Source organism: Phascolarctos cinereus, unplaced genomic scaffold, assembly GCF_003287225.1.
Source record: "Phascolarctos cinereus isolate Bilbo 61053 unplaced genomic scaffold, phaCin_HiC Scaffold_5;HRSCAF=322, whole genome shotgun sequence".
Lineage (NCBI taxonomy): Eukaryota > Metazoa > Chordata > Mammalia > Diprotodontia > Phascolarctidae > Phascolarctos > Phascolarctos cinereus.
The window spans coordinates 271,756,613-271,778,772 of record NW_027555958.1 but is presented as its reverse complement, the minus strand read 5'-3'; the positions used below and the strand labels follow the sequence as shown (position 1 = coordinate 271,778,772).

Below are 22,160 nucleotides of genomic sequence, written 5' to 3'. Positions count from 1 at the left end.
CGACTCTAATTCCATTCTCTTCTCAGGCTGTGTCCTTTATCCTGAGGTCACCTTGAAGCCAAGGGGGATTCTGGGAGGCCACAACTCCTCAGAGCTCTCCAGGCTCATCACAGAAAGTGGGATAGAATCACTCCTGGAGGATAATGGGGCCTATTCCTGCGAGAGAGCCATCTGTGGGCAAACTTTGGCTATGTGTATTTCTCCTGGGAACAGAGGAAGGGAGTAGTAATGACCTGAAACCCTGAATATTGTGATAATGGCCATCACAGGAAGGCCAGGCAGCCTTCCCAGAATTTGTCTGGCTTGCTTTAGAAAGACTGTCTTATTGCCTTTCAGGGCATGGGATGTGAGACACAGAGCAGGTGGGCATTGAATGTCAAGAAACCAGAGAAAGCTGAATCTCAGACAGAATTTTTATGTGGGAGATGGGGGAAGAGGAAAGTTATGATCACGCATTGTGTGCTGGAGTCAGAAGAGGGAGGGGATGGGACTCCCCCTCCCACTCCACCCCACCCCAGGGAGATACCCAGGCTCCTTCCCTGAGTCTACTTCTATTCCTCTTCTATCCTTCTGCTTCTTCCCTGGAAGGCTCTGGGGGCAGTTCATCCGGGTAGATGGGAGTCAGTACTCCCAGAGGGTGGCACAGGCAAGGGAGTCTCCATCAGCCTTCAACATGCCTGACGAGGCTCCCCGCAGGTATTTGCCGTTTTTACCTCTGATGGCCACTCGACCCCGCTCCCGAAACTCAAAGAAGAAATCTTCTGACCTCTCGCCATCACTGCACACGTTGCCATTGCTGGCTATGTACCAGAACTTACCGCCTCTGCCTGAGGGTGGAGTGGGGGGGCAAGTGGGTCAGGATAGGACAGATTCTAGGGGTTCCCACCCCTGCTTTTGGCCCATTTCCTCCCTTCTCCTCCCCCTAGATTTTATCCTTCCCTTTCCTCTCCTCCCAATCTGGCTCTTCTCATCCCCACCTCCCTCAAATTGCCTTCTTCTTCTGAACACTGCTGACCCCCTGGGATGGGACTGGAGCTGCCTGGGGTTAGAAAGTCTGTGCATGGTGACATTGAGGATGATGAGACTCTTCCTGTGAACTCCAGGGGCACAGTCCTCCATTGCCCCTCTCAGCGCTGTCACATTCCTCATTACCTCTAGTGCTCAGTGCAGTGGCTTTTGTGGGATGGAGGTGCAGGTGGAAGGTTTGGGAGTGGGGGAGAAAAGGTTGTGTGATTCCTTTCTGTGGCAGGAAGGGGGCCAGCCCTTTCCTACCAGGCCCTGAGCAAGTATGTCATTCACATCTGGGTCACCAAGAGTGAGATTAGGTTCTATTCATTTCTGTCTCAGCCCCAGCCCCTTTTCCCATCCTAGGTTTTATCTCTATCTCTATCCGTATCAGGGGTGGGAGCAGTAACTTTACATTAACAAAAATCCCAGAAATAGTTATGAGAAGGAAACTAACTCCCTCTCTCTTTCCTCCTACCAATGTCACTGTCTGGGTAAGCTTTCCTTCAGCCATTGGTGGTTCTGATTTGAAGCTACATCATATTTGGCTGGCCAGATGCTTATAGACAGCTCGTTCAGCCAGTGACAGGTGATGCAGGACCAGTAGGTGTGTCCTTTATTTTCCATTCCTTTCCCACTGATAGAGCACAAGAGAAAAAGCGTTGGGGGGGGGGAAGAGAGCAACTGTTTGACTATGATTCTCTAAGAATGCCAGAGCACAAGTAGATCCGACAGCAGATTCCTCAGACTGTGCTACTCAACCTCTCCCTCACCGTCTTGTGCAGGCCAGAATGGGGAATAGGGGCGGGGACAGGGGTGGGAGTGGAGAGGTGGGGAGACTCTTGTCTAACACCAAACCCCCAGTGTGGTCTCAATCCCCATTCTGATCCCTACCCCTGCTCCCCACCCCAAAGCTGCACCTCGGATCTGGTAGGCGCCATCGCTGAAACTGATGTGGAAGACGTCATAGGCGGATCGATTCGTGTCGAGCAGATTGGAGTTCCGATGATGGCAGACAAAACCATCGTTGCCCCTTAACACCAAGATGGGCCGATTGATGAGTTTGATGATAAATTCTTCATCCTCACCTGGGCCGAGGAGAGGATGACTGCTGTGGGGACGGGGATGCCTTACCTTGCGCCCCCCTTTACACTCACCTGTCTGTCTGTGTGTGTGTGTGTGGTGTGTGTGTGTGTGTGTGTGTGTGTGTGTGTCGTAGGGGCTCTTTTCTTCTCTCCTGCCCATCCTTCTCCCTATCATCTATCATTGCTTGAATAACGAACTAGGCGTTGCTAGGGACTCTCAAATCTGCAGACTTTCAGGCTCCTCCCTGGACAGCCTGGCCTGGCAGTCACTCACCAATGAAGTCACTGATGGCCGCTAGGTGCCCATTCTTCTTCGTGCAGATGTAGCGCCCGTTGCTTGCCTTGAGCGCTATTCGTCGGCCGCGCCATTCGATCTCAAACATGGTTTTGGCAGCACTAGGGAGGGGAGAAGAGGGGGACAGTCACTGTCATTGGGGAAGGGGGGGGTCTGATAATCGTTTGCCTGCCCCACCACCCACTTAGTCCTGCTTTGACTGGGGTCATACAGAAGGTCTGTTTCATCCCAGGAAAATCAGAGCAGGTGCAGGGCTAGCCCAGGGGTTTGAAATCACTGTTATCAGGTAGAGATGGGAGAATGCCTCCCTAAATGGAGGATTCTTAACCTTGTTTGTATCATGGTTCCCTTTGGCAGTCTGACAAAGCCTGTGGATATCATAGAATATAATCTTAAAATTCACAAAATAATATAATGGGGGTACAAAGGAAACCAATTGTGTTGAAGTATAGTTATCAAAATAGATAAAGATCCCAGGTTAAGAACCTTTGCCCTAACCTTGTGAATGGAGCTGTCCCCCCTGGGTCTCTTTCCCCTCCTCTTCCTCTCAGATAAATAGCTCTGGACTCTGGAATCAATTCCCTTTGGATTCAACAACCCTACCTCAAAGAGAAAGTAGAAGAGAAGGCTCTGTCTACCCTCACCTGTGGTCTCGACCCCAGCCTCCTACCCTTCTCCAAGTTCCTCATACCCCTTGGAATTGCCTTCACCTGGCCCCCCAGAGTTGCTATTTCTTCCCTAGGTTGAGGTACCATCCTCACCTCACTTTCTAGGTAATGCCTTGGGCCAGAGAACACTGGCTCATCACTGGGTGGGGCCTACCTACCAGAGGATTCAGAAGAAAAGGGAGAAGTGGCCATTTAGGTCCTACGGATGCTACTGCTGAAGGTGACAGTGGATAAGAGTAATCTGATGAGGGTGAGGCTGGCGGAAGTGATGGTGATAATTGTAGTTGAGATGGTAGTTGTGAGTTTGATGGTGGTATAATAGTGATGATTGTAGTGGTGATGGCAATGGTGATGGTGATGGTGATGGTGACAATGATGACAGTGATGGGGTGATGTTCATTTGGAGGTAATCTCGGTGATTGTGATAATAACATGGCTGGTAGTGATCAGATGGCAATGTTAGCAAGGAAGATGATAGTGAAGAAAATGGTGGTGGTGAGGGTGACAAAATTGTCCCCATCTTCACAAGGCAGTTTCTACCTTCACAACATCTCTTGAACACTTCTCTCTACTCGCTTAGCTCAGTTCAGGCCCTCATCTCCTCTTACCTAGATTATTGCAACAGCCTCCTAATTGGTCTCCCCAACTCAAGTCTTTCTCTATCCAACTTCATTCTATACATTTAAATTAATTTTCCTTAAGCATAGATTGGACCATGTCACTTCCCTATCCAAACAACTCCAGGGACTTCCTATTGCCTCTAGGATAAAATATAAATTTCTCTGTCTAGCTTTTTTTTTTTTTGGTGAGGCAATCAGGGTTGCCCAAGGTCACACAACTAGAAAGTATCAAGCGTCTGAGGCCAGATTTGAATTCAGGGTCCTCCTAACTCCAGGGCTAGTACTCTATCCACTGTACCACCCAGCTGTGTCTTAAAGGAAGAAAAGGACTCTGTGAGGTGGAGATGAGGAAGGAGAACATTCCAGGTTTGAGACACAGTCATTATAGAGGCACAGAGATCAGAGATGGATTGCTGAATGTGAAGAATAAAGAGAAGACCAAACTGGCTAGATCTCTGAGTGCTGGAGGGGAATAATGTCCAATGGGGCTAGAAAGGTAGACTGAGGCAAGATTTTGAAGGGCTTTGAAGGCCTTAGACATTTACTAACTGTGTGACCCTGGGCAAGTCATTTAACCCTGACTGCCTTAAAAAAAGATACAGCTCAAGTACCATCTTCTGCATCAAGCCTTTTCTGATCCTCCTAACTGTTAATGCCTCTCCTCCCAAACTGCCTCGTGCATCTAACTACTGTGTGTGTGTGTTTGTATTTGTTCACTTTATGTTGTATGTATATATGCATATATATATATTCACATATGCCCATACAGTTACATGTGCTTCTTGTCTCCCTCATTAGAATGTCAGCTCATTTTGAATAGGGATTGTTGTATTCTAGGTACTTGTATCCTCAGCACCTAGGACAGTATTTGACACAAAGTAGACATTTAAACACTAGTTGATTGATGAATTGTTTGAGGTAGCCCTTCTTCTTACAGTGGCCATGTATCTGATTCTCACCCTCTCCTGCTTCTCCAGGAGATCACTACCCAATTATCACTGACCCCGGAATCTTTAATCTCTCCCTAGCTACAGCTCCCTTTCCTACTGCCTGCAAACACACCTAAATCTCCTTCATCCTGAAAAAACTCCATGGGCTCTACCATCTCCTTGAGCTATAATCCCAGATCTTCCTTCTCCTTCTCCTTCTCCTTCTCCTCCTTCTCCTTCTTCCTCTCTGTCTCTCTTCCCCTCTCTCTCTGTCTCTGTTCCCATCTCTCTCTGTCTCTCTTCCCCTCTCTCTCTGTCTCTCTTCCCCTTTCTCTCTCTCTCTTTCTCCCCCCCCCTTACTTTTGTCTGGCTTCTGACCTCATCACTCATCACCTGAAACTGCTTTTTTCTAAGGTTATGAATCATTTCTCACTTGCTAAATCTGGTAGTTCCACAAGCGCATCCACATCTTCCCCATTCTGAAAAAAAATCACTAGACCCTCTCGTATTCAAGTTATAATTCTGAATCTCCCCTCCCTTTCTCAGGCTGTCTCAACTTCTCTTGGTTTCTGACCCCATCACTCAACTGAAACTTTCTCCAAAGTCATGGACTATCTCTTAGTGGCCAAATATGGTGGGCCTTTCTCCATTTTTTCCCTCTTGACCTCTGTGCAGCAGATGACATCGCTGAGCACCTTGTCTTCCTGGATGGTCTCTCCTCTGTGTGCTCTGTGATGCTGTCCTCCCTTAGTCCTCCTTCTACCTGTGAGACTGCTGAGCCTTTATCTTCTTTGCTGGATTATCGCCCATTTCATGCCTCCCTTAACCATGGCTGTACCACAACCTTCTGTCCTGGGCCCTTCTTTCTCTATACTCTCTCACTTGATAGGCTGGTCAACTCCCATGAGTTTAATTATCATCTTTATTCAGACAATTCCAATATTGATATGTCCAAACCTAGTCCCTCTCTCAAGCTCCCATCCTGCATCACCAACTGCCTATTGGACATTTCAAACTGTAGTGTCTTGTAGGCACCCCCAAACTCAACATGACCAAAACAGAACTCATTATCTTTCTCCCCCAAACCCACCCCTCACTATTTCTATTAAGTGCACCATCATTCTTTGAATTCATCAAAGTTCATAACCTGAGTGTCATCCTAGTCTCCCCCCCTCCATATCTAACCAAAATGATAGGCTCTACCTCCACAGCATCTCTCCCATATGTCCCCTTCTCTCCACTCACACTGGTATCATCCTATTTCAGAGTCTCATCATCTATCACCTGGACAACAAGTCTCTCCAATCTATCCTCCACAGGCTACTTCAGGGAGTTTTCTAAAATGCAGGACTGACCATGTCACCTCCTTACTCAATTAACCCCTATTTCTCCTTATTACATCTAGGATCAAACCCATTTAAAGCCCTCCACAACCTAGCTCCAACTCACCTTTCTAGCCTTATTACACACGACTCATTTTAATCCAACCTGTTGTTCAACCAAACTGACCTTACTGTTCCTTACACACTTACTCCATCTTTTCCTTTGCCCAGTTTGTCCCTCACACCTGCAATGATCCATATTCCTTAAGACTCATCTCAAGGGGCAGCTAGGTGGTGCAGTGGATAGAGCACCGGCCCTGAACTCAGGAGGACCTGAGTCCTACTAGGTGTGTGACCCTGGGCAAGTCACTTAACCCCAATTGCCAAAAAAAAAAAGATTCATCTCAAGTCCCACTTTCTACATCACTCCAGCTACTAGTGCCTCCCCCTACAAAAAAAAATTACTTTACATCTACTTTCTATGTGTTGTCTTTACATACACATATATTTATACACACTATATATAATTAGAGGTAGATATATACATATACATCTATCTACCTACCTATCTATCCACATGGAAAATATACATTTCCTGATAGAATATAATCTTCTTGAAAAGAAAAATGGCTTCATATTGGCCTTTGTATCCCCAGAACCTCTCACAATACTCGGCAAGCGGTGGTTTATTGGACCTTATTGATTGATGGTGATGGGAAGGAGGTGGTGATGGTGACAGTGTGGATGTTTATATATACAGTGAGTGTGATGATGATGATAATGTTGATGGTGGTGATGGGTGAATGTGATGGAGATGGTGATGGTGAAGGGGAGACTGGGCAAAGCCAGGAGTAGTCAGGGCTGCTCACACTTGTGTGGCAATAGACTGGATACCCCCATGAGTGACCAGGGTCCAGTAATCCCCAGTGTTGGAATGGAAAATACACTTCTTGGTCTCACGGTCAATTTGCATCTGGAATGTCTCATGGTCCAGCTCTTCATCCTGATTGGCTGAGACGTTGATCCCTGGAAAGAGGAAATGGGTTAGAAGGAAGGAAAGAAAGTTACTTTAACTAAGCCTGGTAGGTAAGAAAAGTCGAGTTCAGAAGTTCCAGGGCACCCCTGAATTTCAGGGAGGACTAAGGATGGACAAAGGGAGGTATCCATCTTGTTCCTGGCATAGGGAATGTGATAGAACACAGAATCTCTCACAAGCCCCCTTAACCAGTGGGGTGATTTATTGTTGTTATTGTTCAGTCGACTCAGTTGTGTTGGACTCTTTTGTGGCCTCATGGACCATATGGTCCCTGGAGTTTTCTTGGCAAAGATAGTAGAGTGGTTTGCCATTTTCTTTTCCAGCTCATTTTACAGATGGGGAAACTAAGGCAAATGAATTTAAATGACTTGCCCAGGGTCACACAGCTAGTAAGTGTCAGAGGCTGGATTTGAACTCGGGTCTTCCTGAATCCAGGCTCAGCGCTCTATCCACTGAGTCACCCGGCTGCCTCATCGATGTCATGCTCAAACAGAAAGAGGGCCACTACACCAGACGTAAAGATCTGTGCAGACTTAGAAAACCATATATTAACATTATGTTCTATTGCTTATTTATTTTGCTTGTTTTGGTTTTTGAAGGCAGTCAGGGTTAAGTGACTTGCCCAAGGTCACACAGCTAATAAGTGTCTGAGGCTGGATTTAAACTCAGATCCTCCTGATTCCAGGGCTGGAGTGCTATCTACTGCACCACCTAGCTGCCCCTTTTTCATTTATTTTGTTAAATATTTCCCAATCTGGTTAGCTGTACTTGGGAATGTTGCTGGCGGCATGAAGCTGGGGTGCCTCTTTGACATGTCTGCCCTTTACCACTAGGCTACCAGCCTTTTCTTGAAGGGATGTAGTAGCTGGCACAAAGGGGAGCCAAGCGAGAGAGACAAAATCAGTGTAAGGAGGAAATCCACTCAAATCCAGTTTGGGGGGAAAATGGACTTAGTACCCTTCCTGTGCCTGATTTCTCCTCCCTAAATAGCCAAACCAACCTCCTTCTGTTTGCCCAGAAAATCCTCCAAATCATCACTGCTAATTGGAAAGCTAAGCTGATTGCTGTAGTTTCCATCTGCCCATCAGATGGAGTTGACGTCCCTATTTATAACTCACCCCTTAATCAGCTTGGGTTAGGCCAGGGCCCCAGTGTGGGGGAGAGCCAGAGGCTCCAAGGATCTGTTAGGTCACCGAAGCTGCCCCAGGGGGCCTGTCCTCATTTAAGAAATGCCCAAGTCTTCTGAGCAGCAGAGCTTAGCACACTGACTCCCTACCTCCCCTGTAGGAGACCCTGGAGGAAGTGGATCAGACTCAGGGCTCTGCCAGGGCCACAATGGGGGTTTACAGACATAACAAAGTGAGAGGCATCGGTGGCAAATTGAGGGAGGGGGCCAAGTAGAACTGGAAAAGGGAGCAGTCAGCTAGAGCCCCCTACCCTACCAAGATGCTCTTAGCTCCGCCTTCCCTTTCCCTTCCCCCCCCAAACCAGAGTAAACCAAACCCCAAGCTCATCATCATCATCCCCAAACCGGGCCCAGTTACCATGGCAACCCTGCAGCACTCAGAACCTTGGCAGACCACAGAGCCTGCCTTGTACCACCTGCTTCCCACGTGGTACCCCAGTGGTCGGGGCTAACACACAGGAGGGGAGGGGAGTGGGAAGTGATGAAGAGGAGGCAGCTTTGACAACTGCAAGTAAATACCAGCCTACACCTGCCGCGGAGGACACAGCCGTTCAGGAGAATGGATGGCGGATCAGGGCGAGTCCCTCTGGTACCCAATGCTCACTAGGGGTAGCCCTGGAACTCCTCCCCTGTCCCAGAGAAAGATCAGACAAGGGAGATTTCCTGCCTAAGGTGAGAGGAGGCTTGGGATCAGGTGCCCATGACACCTCCTCCTGCAAAGAATGCCCTCTTCTCTTCCTTTAAGCTCCAACTTGTCCTGCAAGTAGCCGTGAGCCTAGGGCTGACAGGCCTCCATGTGAGGCCCTGAAAGCAGGTCTTGTCCTTAAGGACTGTCCAGGGTTAGGATTTTGCCAGAGTGAAGGAAGCCACCAGAACAGCCCCCCGCAAGAGAGAGTGGGGGGTGGGAGGCATAGGAGGAACACCAGAAATGGAGTCAAAAGATCCCTCATCCCAACTCTGCCATCCAAAGCAGCTGGCCAGCCTGTGGGTGCATCCTGTATACTCTTTTGTGTCCTGATTTCATTATCTGAAAGATGGGGACAATCATACTTGTATTACCTACCTCACAGGGTTATTATTAAGTAAAGAGCTTTGTGAACTCTAAAGTAACACATAAATATAAACGATCATCATTTACTGTTGTTGAATCACTTCAGTTGTGTCTGGCTCTTCATGATCCCATCTTGGGGTTTTCTTGGTAGAGAAACTGGAGTGGTCTGCCATTTCCTTCTCCAGCTCATTTGACAGATGAGGAAACCAAGGCAAACAGAATTAAGTGACTTGCCCAGGACCACACAGCTAGTAAGTATCTGAAGCTGGATTTGAACTCATGAAGATGAGTCTCCTTGACTGTATACACTGTGCCACCTAGCTGCCCTGCTAATGTCATCATCATTGGAGTCATACGGATAGTTCTGATCTCTCCCAGGGTGCCCCAGGATTGGGCACCCCTCTCTAGCAATGACGCACAGAGGAAGCAACAGAGAATGAAGGATTTCTGTCAGAGGGTCCCTGTGCTCTGCTACCCTTGAGAGGCAGCTACGTGACGTAACCAGTATATGAAGTATAGGACCCACAGTCAGGAAGGCCTGAGTCCCATTTCAGACACTCGTTAGCTGTGTAATCCTGGGAAAATCACTTCTCTCCACCTCAGTTTTCTCATTTGTGAAAATGGAGATGATGATAGCACCTACTTCCTCGTTTTGTTGCAAGGATCAGATGAGATTTTTGTAAAGTGCTTTGCAAACCTTAAAATGAGAAGTAGATGCTAGCTACAGTTATTGTTAGATGAAATCAACCATGACCCCTGTGTGGTCAGTTTATGGGAGATCACAGGCCTGAGTAGCCCAGGATAGGTAGGTGTGGGTGGGTTATGAGCTGGATCTTGGGAGGACAATGCCCACCTTGATGAGATCACAGATCTGTTGAAGGACTGAGAATTTTGAATCCTGCAAGGAACCTAGCAGCCCATACCTGCTTGCTCATCCATTTGGGAAGGGAACAGAGGAAGAGGTGTCCCTCTGAATACTACTTATTCTGTCAGTGAGGTTGTTCCCCCTCTTCTCCTCGGGCTGGAAGCAAAGGAGGACTCTCAGATTTCTGCAGAATGGCTGTTCTTGGGGAACCAAGGCAGAAGCTCTTGACTTGGGGTCCACAAATTCCCAAGTGTCACATGAATAGATTTCAGTGGCGTCTGTGAACTTGGATGGAGGAAAAAAATTACATCTTCATTTACACTGACCACAGCTAGGTGGCCTAATGGATAGAGCAGTGGGCTTGGAGTCAGGAAGATCTGAGTTCAAATCCAGTGCCCACACTTACTAGCTGTGTGACCCTAGGCAAGTCACTTACTCAACCTGTTTGCCTCGGTTTCCTCAACTGTAAAATGGGAAGAAAAATAGCACTTACTTCCCGGGATTATTGCGAGGATCAAAGGAGATATTTGTAAAGCACTTAGCTCAGTGCCTGGCACATAGGAGGAGTTTAATAAATGCTTATTTTATTCCTTCTACTAACCTTTGATTTAAATTTAACATTTCTTTCACTTGTTTAAAAACATTATTCTGAGAAGAGGTCCAAAGGCTTCACTAGACTGCTAAGGGGGTCCATGATTCAAAAGTTAAGAACTCCTATTCTAAGGATTAGATGAGGCAGCCTGTTGGGTTTTGAGTTCAAATTCTACTCTGGACCTTACTAACAGAGTGACTGTGGACAAGTCAATTCATCTTTCTAAGCCTTAGGCAACTCTCCAAAAAACACTATAAAGAATGAAGGAGGGGGTAGCTAGGTGGCGCAGTGGATAGAGCACCACCCCTAGAGTCAGGAGGACCTGAGTTCAAATCCAGCTTCAGACATATAACACTTACTAGCTGTGTGACTCCAGGCAAGTCACTTAACCCCATTACCTCACTAATAAATAAATAAATAAGTGAATGAATGAATGAATAAATAAATAAATGCTTGTTGACCGACTGACCCCTAGGCTTCCACCTAATCCAATTCCTTTTGTCTCTTCCAGCTTTCTCCTCCTTTTCCCCAAAGTGCTGGACCCTGGGTCTGGGCTGGGCTGAGCTGGGAAATCATAGGGTCAGAGGAGCACAGATTTAGATCTAGAAGAGACCTAACGAGTCATTGAGTCCAACCCCTTCATTTTACATCTGGGGAAACTGAGGCCCAGAGAGATGAAGCATCGCATGGCTAGTAAGTATCTGAGGCAGGATTTAAGCCCAGGTCCTCCTAATTCTAAGTCCAGTGCCAGAGTGTCTGAAGCTAGAAAGAGTGGACAGCTCTCAAATTTGTATTTTAAATCCCTATAGGCCTTCGCTCCCTGTCTCTGCTCAGCCTGGGCACAGGGCCAGAGGCTCAGACTCTGACTTAGTTACTAGGGAGAAGGAGAAGGAGTTGTGATAATAGACTATAAGTCCTCATTTGCATATGATTACCCAGAATGCCCCACCTCAAACCCCTAGCCTCAGGTTCTGGGGTAGGGAGTGAAGGGGGTCAAACAGCGGCACTGGCACAACCTCCCCTGTGTTTAGGCAGCTCGGACACCCTCATGTCTCCCTAAGCGCGGCAGGGGAGCCCGCTGATGAGCAAGAAAGGAGAGTGGGCATCCACTACGAAAAGCAGATAAGAGAGGAAGTCAACCGGACTTTCGGAATTGATTTATTCCGTTCTAGCCAGACACTTTTGTTAGTCTGGTAAAGCCCATGAAACCCTTGTCAGATTAAAGATTTTAAAAGCATAAAGCAAAACACATAAGATTACCGAGGAAACCAGTTATATTCAAATACATTTATCAAATTAAAAAAAGTTTCCGGACCCCTGTATTCACTCACTTAATCATCATCATCGTCATCATCATGGCTGACATTTATATAGCAATTTCAGTTTTGCAAAGTGCAAAGCACATTATGAGATCATTCCAGTGAGGTCTTGTTTGATTTATGGATTCATTCGACAAACATTTAATTAAGTTCTTCCTTTGTACAAAGGACTGAGATCAATCAGATCTCTTACATGCCTTCTGGCTTGAAAATTCTTTGATTCTAGAAATGGTTCCTAATTTCAAGGGAGGGAGGCTGTTTAATTGTAAAAGCAAAGAGTGGACCTTTTTAGGGACCAAGTACTTCCCTTATCTTAGCTCCTTTTTCTTCTTCTGTAAAATGAAGTGGTTACTGAGGAAGAAAAAAAGGAGGGGGGAGAGGAAAAAGTCTTATGCGTACAAAAATATGTAAAGCAGCTCTTTTGTGGCGGCAAAGGACTGGAAACTAAGGGGATACCCATCAATTTGGAAATGACTGAAAAAAATTATGGTTCCCTGAACAAATATGGTATACAAATCTAATAGAATACTGTTGTGCTGTAAGAAATAATAAAACGAATGACCACTAGGGGGCACCATAGTGTACTGAGCGATGGATCTGGAGTCAGGAAGAACTGAATTCAAATCCAACCTCAGACACACTTACTGTGTGACCCTCTCTCTGCCTCACTTTCCTCAACTCTAAAATGGGAATGTATAACAGCACCTATCTTCCAGGGTTGTTTCGAGGATCAGAGGAGATAATATTTGTAAGCACTTAGCACACTGCCTGGTATGTAGTAGGCACCATATAAATGTTTATTCCCTTCCCTTTTAAAGAAACCTGGGAAGACTGGTATGAGCTGATGCTGAGTGAAGTAAGTGGAATTATTTATTTTTATCTTTTTTATTTATTTATTTATTTTGCTTTTAGGCAATTGGGGTTAAGTGACTTGCCCAGGGTCACACAGCTAGTAAGTGTCAAGTGTTTGGTCTGAGGCCGGATTTGAACTCAGGCCCTCCTGACTTCAGGGCTGGTGCTCTATCTACTGTGCCACCTAGCTGCCCCAGTAAGTGGAATTAGGAGAACAATTATAACACCAATTTTGAAAGACCTGATCAATGCAAAAACCAATCATGAATCCAAAGGACTGAAATGACTGAGCGACAACATGCATTCTTGCTACAAGGGTTTTGTTTTTCTTTTCTTTTCCAGTGTGGGGTAGTGTGGGAGGGAAAAAATGAACGAATATTAGATAATTTTAAAAAATGAAGCATGCTACGCACTTTCTGACAGGGAAGTGATGGATTGAGAGTGAAGAATGAGCCATATATTTTTGGAGATGACCAATATGGGAATTTATTTGGCTTGACTACGCATACTTCAGGCAGCTAGGTGGTGCAATGGATAGAGTGCTAGGCCTGGAGTCAGGAAGACCCAAGTTCAAATGCAGCCTCAGACACTAATTAGCTGTGTGGCCCTGGGCAAATCACTTACCCTCTCACAGCCTCAGTTTTCTCATCTATGAAATGAAGGTAATAATAGCACCTATCTCATAGGGTTATTGTGAATTAAATGAGGTAATATTTGTAAATGGAGCAGCTAGGTGGCACAATGGATAGAGTGCCTGGCTCAGATAAGGAAGACCTGAGTTAAAATCTGGCCTTGGACACTTACTGGCTGGGCGACCCTGAGCAAGTCACTTAACCCTGTTTGCCTCAGTTTCCTCATCTGTCAAATGAACTGGAGAAGGAAATGGCAAATCACTCCAGTATCTCTACCAAGAAAACCCCAAATGGGGTCACGGAGAATCAGATATGACTGAAATGACTGAGCGACAACATGCATTCTTGCTACAAGGGTTTTGTTTTTCTTTTCCAGTGTGGGGTAGTGTGGGAGGGAAAAAATGAACAAATATTAGATAATTTTAAAAAAGTGAGAGATCTGGACGACATAAGCTCTAAGGTCCCACGATTCCTGTGCAGCCTCCTCTGGGCACTGCCCCACGTTGGGCTATCCTGGCACCGCCCCAAAGAGTCCAGGGTCACCTCTGTTATCTGGGAGAACTTGAGTAGAGGACAGCATTGAACATCAGGATAGTTCCACAGATTTCCCAGGAATGACAGTTTTCAAATCCAGCTTTTCATGGACCTATGGCATCTTCCTGTGCTACCGGACATAGGCTCCCCTCCTCCTCCTCCCTACCCTCTAGACCCTCTAGTTCTTAACCTGAGCTCCACGAAACAAACAAACGAAAAATTGAGAACCCCTGCTCCAGGAGAACAAAACATTTTTTCTTTCTAGAGTTCAGGGGGTGCCAGAAAGAGTCTAGGAAAATTATACGAGACCTAGATAATGGGGGAATTGGGGGATCTCTATTGAGGGGTTCTTCCCTAGTCTCTCCTCAACTTCAGGTAAATGGCTCCATCCTCCCTCAGAACTGAAGGTTGGGGAGGTCCTTCTTTCTCCCTGCGTCCCTCAGTAAGACCACCAAAGGAGCTTGTTTAAGGATGAGGCCGGCTTCTTTGACATACATGCCTATGCCTCTTAATCCGAAACTGGCCTGTGCCCCTCCAAGGGTCCGGAGCAGGGGTGGGGAACCCGAGGCCTCGAGTTCCTCAAGTGCGGCCCTTTCCAGTCAAAGGGCTGCACTTGAGGACCTTGGGAGTCACAGGTAACTTCAAGGCCTCGGGTTCCCCACCCCTGGGGAGGGAACGCTGGGGAGGTTGAAGGAGTAGAGGATAAGGAAGGGAGAGACTGTGACTCTTCCCGTAGTTAGACTGTCTCCTTAGGGCCCACTACCCTTCCCTCACCCCAGCTTTGAAATTCCTCTCTCTCTGAGACATATTTTGGATGTGACCAATGCAGGAAATTTGTTTTGCTTAACTATGCATATTTGTTACAAGAGTTTTGTTTTTCACTTCAAATTTGGACAAGAGGAGAGAAAAAATATTTTTTAAATAAAAAAAAATTACTTTTTTGTTTTAAGAAACTTTTTTTTTACTACCTCTCTCCATGTTCTCTTCTGTATACTCCTCAGCCCTAGTCCTCCCCGGACCCTGGACATGTTACTTAAACTCTTTTAAAAAGTCTCAGTTTGGCTATCTGTAAAATGGGGATCATAGTACCTACTTCACAGGGTTTTGTGATGGTTGAGTGAAAAATACATGTAAAGTTCTTTGCAAAACCTAAAGTGCTATATAAATGTTAATAATTGCAATTATCATGATTGTTATTTTCTGTCCTCCCTTTCTACTCTGCTCTCCGGAAATTCTATTGTTTAAAAGAGAGAGAGAGAGAGAGAGAGAGAGAGAGAGAAAAGAGAGAGAGAAAGAAAGAAAGCTCTGTTTCATTCTCTATCTTTTCCTCTCACTTTCCTTTTGTTTTTCTGATTCTCACTGAAACCTTCTTTTCTCCCCTACCTCACCTCCAGACATTCCCTCCAAGGTTAGCTAGTCCCTACCTCTGGTTTCACCCCCTCTGACACTCAGGGCCAGAAAGAATTGACAAATATTTGGTGCTTCCCACTTTCTTCTTCTGCCTCAATTCAATAAACATTTATTAAGCACCTTCTCTGTGCCAGGTACTATGCTAAGCACTGAAAAAGAAAGACATTCCCTGCCCTCAGGGAGCTTACAGTCTAATCAGAGAAGCCAACACTTAAAAGGAAGCTGAAAAGGGGAGGCGTGCTCTACCACCCACCCACCCACGGCCTCTCTTCCTTTAAATTTAACTCCAGCCTGTCCAGATCCTCACTGCTCTCATCTTCGGACCTACAGGTCACTGTCACTCTCTCTCAGAAGTTCAGAACTATGTCACAGTCTTCCTCACCCCAACCTTTGCCTCCTTCAAATATCCTGACCTCCTAGTCACCTAAGCAACTCAACCCCCATGGTTCTATCTCCAGGGTGCCTTAAGCCGAACAGTAGTTCTTGTCCTTATCCTGCCCTCTCCTACCTTTACACTTGCTTGTGTAATCACCTAGAATGGCCACCCCACCCATCTAGAGCAGAGGTTTCTAACCTTTTTTTGTGCCGTGGGCCCCTTTGCAGGGTGTTTGGTGAAGCATCTACAGAGCCTTCTCAGAATAGTGTTTTTAAATGCATAAAACAAAATACATAGGATTATAAATCAAGATGTAATTTTCCCCACCTCCAAGTTCACAGATTCGTGGGCCTCCAGTAAGATCCCCTGGTCTATAGAAGTCCTTGCCTTTCTTTAAGGTCGGGCTTCTTTGAATCCTTCCCTAATCTTTCTATGTCAAGTTATCCGTAGTCCCCTCCTTTACTTTTCACATTTTAATTTGTGCTCTAATTATCCATTTACTTGGCTTTCCAGACGGTAGATTCTAGGAGAGGAAGGATTGCGTGTCTGCCCCAGGGCCTAGCACGTTATGTGTCCATAAGGCAACCCTAACCCTCCGTACCTGGAATGCACTCCCTCTTCATCTCTGACAAAATTTCAGTGTCTCTCCCTTCCTTCAAAGATCAAGCTCAGAGGGCCGGAGGGGGAGAAAAATTTAAAACTCAAAAGCTTATGGAAGTGGTTGTTGATAAATCAAAATAAATTAATAAAAAAAAAAGGCCAAAAAAAAAAGATCAAGCTCAGGTTCGCCCTCTTCCCTGAAGTCCTCCCTGATCCCCAGCTAAATGGAAATTTCCCTAGAGCGCTTTATCTGCATCCCTCCTTTGACCCCACCTTACTCCCTATTTTGACACCCAATTAGCTCTGTTCTTCTCTACTCCTGCTGGCCATTGAATGTAAACTCTTTGAGACCCAAGGCTATGTCAAATTATTTATTTGTACCCTTGGCACCTAGCACAGAATTAAGTGCATATATCATTAGATGCTTTAAAGATGTTTGTTGAATGCCTGCTTGTGAAGGAATGCTTAACAAATATCTGTTGAGCTGACTGAAATTCCTGAAACTAGCTCTTTTTGTATTTATGCTAAGTCCCACCTACTCCGTAACCTTGACCTCTGCGTACTCCTTTCCCTGATCTTGAACTTCTCAGTTTCACCAAGCCTATTAAGTTTTTCAGCATCTTTCCCTACCTCAAACGGATTAATGCAGTGGTGAGTGGTTTTCAGCTTGGGTAGGGGCCCCCCACCCCAATTCTGGGCTGGACACACTGACTCAACTCTCCCTGGTTATAGGAGAGCCTGGAAGAAGGGGAGGGAAAGGGAGTAATAGATTTACCTTGTCGGATGGAAACATAGCGCCCATTGGAGCCCATAAACACCACTTGGGGATGGCTCTCCTCCAGGTCAAAGAGTTCGTCCTTGCTTGGCTTGGAGCTGCGCCCAGCCTTGAGGGTCCCAGTGGGCCCCATGGGGGCCAGGTACCTGCCATCACAATCCTTGAAAGCCAACTTGCCAGCTTTGAACTCCAGGGTATAGCGAGCCCGGGGCTCTGGCTCCCACACTAGTTTACCATCATTGCGTAGGTAACGACTGTCACAGGTCTTCAGACAGTATTGCTTGTTTAGGAAGATAAGAGTGATGAGGGCATCCACGCCCCAAGGAATGTTGCTGTCAGTTGCAATCTCATCCTCCTGTGGGCACAAGTGGGCATAGCGCCGGCGGCTGATGCTCAACAGATTGGCCTGGGGATGGATGGCGAGGTGGACCGTCCAGAGCTCAGCAGGCGTGATAGTTGGTGAAAAGCAGGAGAGGTGGTCCTCGGAGCCCCCGAAAAATCGCCGATAGGGTTCTGACTGCAAAGCCCAGCGCCCGTCCGAGTGGGTGACGATTAGGAAGCGAGCATCCCGGCCCGGCTTCTCTGCCTCACAGGACACCTTCCCGTCCTGATCAGCTTCCAGGTAGCGTCCTAGGTGGCTTCGGAAGAAGACAGCCGAGCTGTTGTCTTCACCCTGCTCCAGGACCCATATCTGCTTCCTCTTAAGGCTGGAGGCTGAGGCGTTTACCTTGAAGCCAAAGCTTTCAGCTGTCAGATAGCGGTCCTCTTCATTGATCAGGCCAAATTGGATCTTCAGCACCTGGTGGATCCCATTGGTTGGCATCTTTGGGGCCCCCAGGGGACCCCTTGCAACAATGGCTTATCTGCCCCAGCAGGACACCCACTTTGCTCACTTTGCTCCAGACTCTCCTGTCCTCCGGCAAATTCCGCTTAGCTAGCTGGAACTGAATATCTCTGCTGAAACGGGTCAGGGGCCACCCGCCCTAGACGTTGATTCTTCAGCTATCACCTGGGATCCCCTCATTGAACCCCATGGGTCAGGGGTCCCCAGGGCCACCTGCTCTTCCACTGACTGGTACCTGCCTCTGAGGCACTACCAGGTCACCTCTTACATGACCATGGGAGCAGGGGAGAGAGAGAGAGGAGTGATGAGGTGGATCAGACAATGTGCACACTTAGGAGCTGCCGGCTGGTTTAATTAGCCACAGCTAGGATTACAGAGCTCTCCCAGATCTCAATGAGGCCAGAGCCATCAGTAACCAACAGTCAGCCCCACTAAGGAAGGGGGGGCTCAGAGCTGAAGCTCTTTTCTCTGCCTGCCCTGCCCCCCCTCAAGAATCCCAGGCCACCAGCAGCTCTGCTCTTCTCCCTACCTTCCAATCCTTTTGTTTTGCCCCTTCCCTCAGCCTCTCCTGGGGGCTTTCCCTGGATCTGTACTCCCCTAGCCTTACAGCCTAGCTCCGGTGGAAAACTTACAGTGTAACCTGATCATTGCCCATGCCTCCCTCAGCCAGCCTTCCAGATCTGTTCCCTTTCATATCGGGATAAAATTACTTGCTTCTCTGATTCCTACTGCTGCCAGGAGTGGGTCATCTCACCCCACCTGGCCTGTTGGGCCCATAAGCTCCTTATCAATTAGTCCAACTTGTTATTGGTTTAGACCTTCTATCCTTCCTCCTGCCCCTTGCCCTCTCCATCTGTCCATCTGGGAATCCTCCCAGCCCTGACTTCAGCTCAAGGGATTAGGAAAGGGGAATCCATTGGTATCCTGTCCCGGTCCCCCAGAGGAGCCATTTTGGCTAACGCCTCTCTGACCCAAGTCTGCTATCTCCTCCTGTTGGTCAAACCTTACTTTGTCAAGTAGGGGGAAGAAACCTGGGGCCTAGTGGCATAGGTTACAGATGGAGGGAAAATACTCCTTGGCCTTGTCCCTGAGATTCAATCCCCAGATTTCTGACCTTGGAAAAAGGAAGCCACACCAAAGGTGGAGTGGGGGGGAGGTCATGGATCATTCTTTGAGACTGACACAACCAACCTTTAACATGAAGAAAAGCTTAGCTGCCCCCAGAATAGGCCATCTGACATCATCTCTCTCCCTCCCTCTGTCCCACCTGGTTATGCCACAGGAATCACAGAATCATTGAGTCTCAAAGATTCAAGAGGCTTGAGCGGGCCTCAAGGCCAACCACCTGGTCAGTGCTTGAAACCCCTCTATGGCCCTCAAGAAAAATGATCCTTCATCTCTGCCTGGACACCTCCAGTGCCCTTGATGCAGCTGGGAGATAACAGGAGCTGAGGTTTGTGGGATGTAGTAGCAGAGGTTTGTGAGTGGTTCTGAAAGGTACTTAATTATCGGGGGGAGGGAAGAAATCTTAGACATAGGAACACAGACCTAGGGCTAAACCTAAGAGGCAACCTAGCCCCAGCCTTCATTTTGTAGTTGAGAAAGCTGGGGTCCCAGGGAGATTAAGGAACTTGCCCAAGGTACATACATAGGTGTCAGAGGTAGGATTTGAACCCAGGGCTTCTGATTCAAGTGAGTGGGTTTTCCCCCTACTATGCTTTCTCTTCATCATTAGTGGAGGAAGCAGGGGGGGCCATGAACCTTTATGAGCAATGTTGAGGAAAGATAGTCGGGCCTGAAGTCAGGAGAGCCCTGGGTTTGAATCCAGGCAGTAACACTGGCCGTATGACCCTGGCTAAGTGTCACCTGGCCTCTCAATTTCCTCATCTGTAAAATGGAGATAATTGTACTTATACCACTAACTCACTGAGTTTAACACAGTACTCAACACTGTAGTAGGTACTTAATGAATGTTTACTGATTGATGAGTTCCTGTGGGGGGAGATTGGTAAAACTCAAAGTGTTGGTAGAGACCTGAGTTGTCACAATTACCATGTTGCATGTGGACAATCTTCTGGGTACCATAGGAAGGGAGTGAGAGACCTAGTCCTGCTTTCTAGGGGTCACAGTCTAATGCCAATATAGGGATACAGCTAAACATCTTGGGAGGACTGCAGGCAGAGAGCTTAGACATGGCCAAGGCCCTGCTTTGGGCTACTGAGGAAAGTGAAACTTCCCCCTTCAGCCTTTCTCTTCCTTAGCAGCTTTAGGGTCTCCTTCCCTCCTCCTCTCTGCACCTGCAGTCTCTTTGGGCTGTTTGAAAAATATGGCCCCCAATATCGCAATGGTGCCGGGGGAGGTCTCTAAGCAGACCTCCTCTTCAACCACCCTACCCCCTCAACTCACTGTCATCCTTCCTTCATCTGCAAGCCAGTCTGTCTTCGGCACCTGCCCTGGGGGCCAGGAGCCAGAATAGAAATCGGATCTTCCCATCCTGGGAGGCAACGAACCGAGGTGTCCTCTTCCTCATCTTGGTGTTTTGACCCAAACGTCTCCCTGGGGACTCAGAAGGCGGGGGTGGAGGGTGGGGGGGGGGAGACTGAGAAAGAGAGGGAAGAAGTAGGGGGACTTCTTTGGATCTGAGGGGAGTTAGCCTAAATTTTGGACAAAGACCCAGGAGTCTCTGCAAGTATTCATTGTCCCAACTCTCTTAGCTGATTTTTCACACTCCTCCACAGCCCCAGAGGGGTTAGGAAGCTTATCTGTAGTATCTACTACCTACTACTTGTGAGCCTAGAGTAACCAATCAATCAGTAAGTAATTATTAAGTGCCTACCTCAGACACTCACTAGCTGTGTGACCCTGAGTGAGTCCCATAATCTCTTTCTGCCTCAGTTTCCTCAACAGGAATATGGGAATAATAATAGCACCTACCCCCAGGGCTGTTGTGAAGATCAAATTAGATATTTCTAAAGCATTTTGCAAACCTTAAAGTGCTTTGTAGATGCTAGCTATTATTATTTTTATTAATACTATTAACTGTTTATTTTTGAAGAAGAAAATCGATATTGCAAGCAGCTTGTGGCTAACCCATTCTAAGCTTTGGTTTCCTCCTCTCTCTGTAAAATGACGGGGGTCAGACTAGATGACCCCTTAAATTCCCTTCAGCTCTAAATGTTTGATTCTCTAACCTTCTGCAAATTCAACAACCTTTAGGGTGTCTGAAGATCCTAGGTAGCCCCAGGTCACAGATCCTTTCTCCAGACAAGGACCTGTGAATATGGACAGGCAGGTGTGTTTGTGTGCCAGGGATGGTACAGAAGTTGGATTTTGGCCCAGTAACCTGGTGCAGGGAGGTCTATAAGGGCGAACAGAGTAGGAAGAAGAGATTTACTAAACTGTAAGGTCCACAAGGGCAGGAATTTTGTCTTAAATAAACTTTGTATCTGTTCCAATACTAAATTCAGTGCTCTACACATAGTAGGTGCTTAATAAATGTGTAGTTAATGGTGAAGGAAGGAAAGAAGGAAGGAAGGAAGGAAGGAAGGAAGGAAGGAAGGAAGGAAGGAAGGAAGGAAGGAAGGAAGGAAGGAAGGAAGGAAGGAAGGAAGGAAGGAAGGAATGGTGATGTTCCAGGAACCACTACTAGAAAAAACCTAAATTGTTACACCGTCCACATGGGCTAAGGGGCTGTGTGTGTGTAGGTATCAGGGGCATATTCTAGTCTGCAGATAAAATCACACCTGGACATGTAGAGTGATGAAAAGTTTTGTGTGAATGATCTGAGCCAGGAAGACATAGATAGCAATTGCACAAAGATATGTTTGTGTATGAATGGTCTTGCCTGTGTGGCCACTTAGGAAACTTCCCGACTCACACCTGCAGCTGCCCTGGCTTCATTTCAAAAGAGCTATGGGCCACTTCTGGCCACTACTACGTCCCAGTAAGAGATGCTCAGGCTGTTGGACAGCATTCTCACTGATTAGCTTAATAGCCTCATTAGCATATGAATGGGCTATTGACAGCTCTCTAATGGGCATCGGGTGCCCTATTGGAGCTGGGGGTGGTTGTTGAGGCTCTAATTGGACCTCTTGTGAGAGCCAGAAACAGCTGGGGAGGGGGCATTTGAGAATAGTGTGGACAAGGCCCTTTTCCTGGGACCAC

The 22,160-nt window shown here is 47.0% G+C and overlaps 1 protein-coding gene across 2 annotated transcripts; it reads right to left on the bottom strand.

The window, feature by feature from the left end:
- Positions 1–406: 406 nt before the first annotated feature.
- On the bottom strand, positions 407–17,975 carry FSCN2 (fascin actin-bundling protein 2, retinal). 2 transcript variants are annotated; one of them, XM_021000921.1, is made up of 5 exons: positions 17,153–17,975; positions 6,794–6,950; positions 2,361–2,486; positions 1,926–2,134; positions 407–827 (listed from the first exon to the last, which is right to left on the bottom strand). In XM_021000921.1, the coding sequence occupies exons 1-5, from the start codon at positions 17,973–17,975 to the stop codon at positions 622–624; spliced, it is 1,521 nt and encodes a 506-aa protein (XP_020856580.1). In that variant the 3' UTR covers positions 407–621. The 2 variants fall into 2 exon arrangements, with proteins under 2 accessions (XP_020856580.1, XP_020856581.1); XM_021000922.1 differs by having other exon boundaries at positions 1,926–2,093; positions 2,365–2,486.
- Between the last annotated feature and the right edge of the window lie 4,185 nt (positions 17,976–22,160).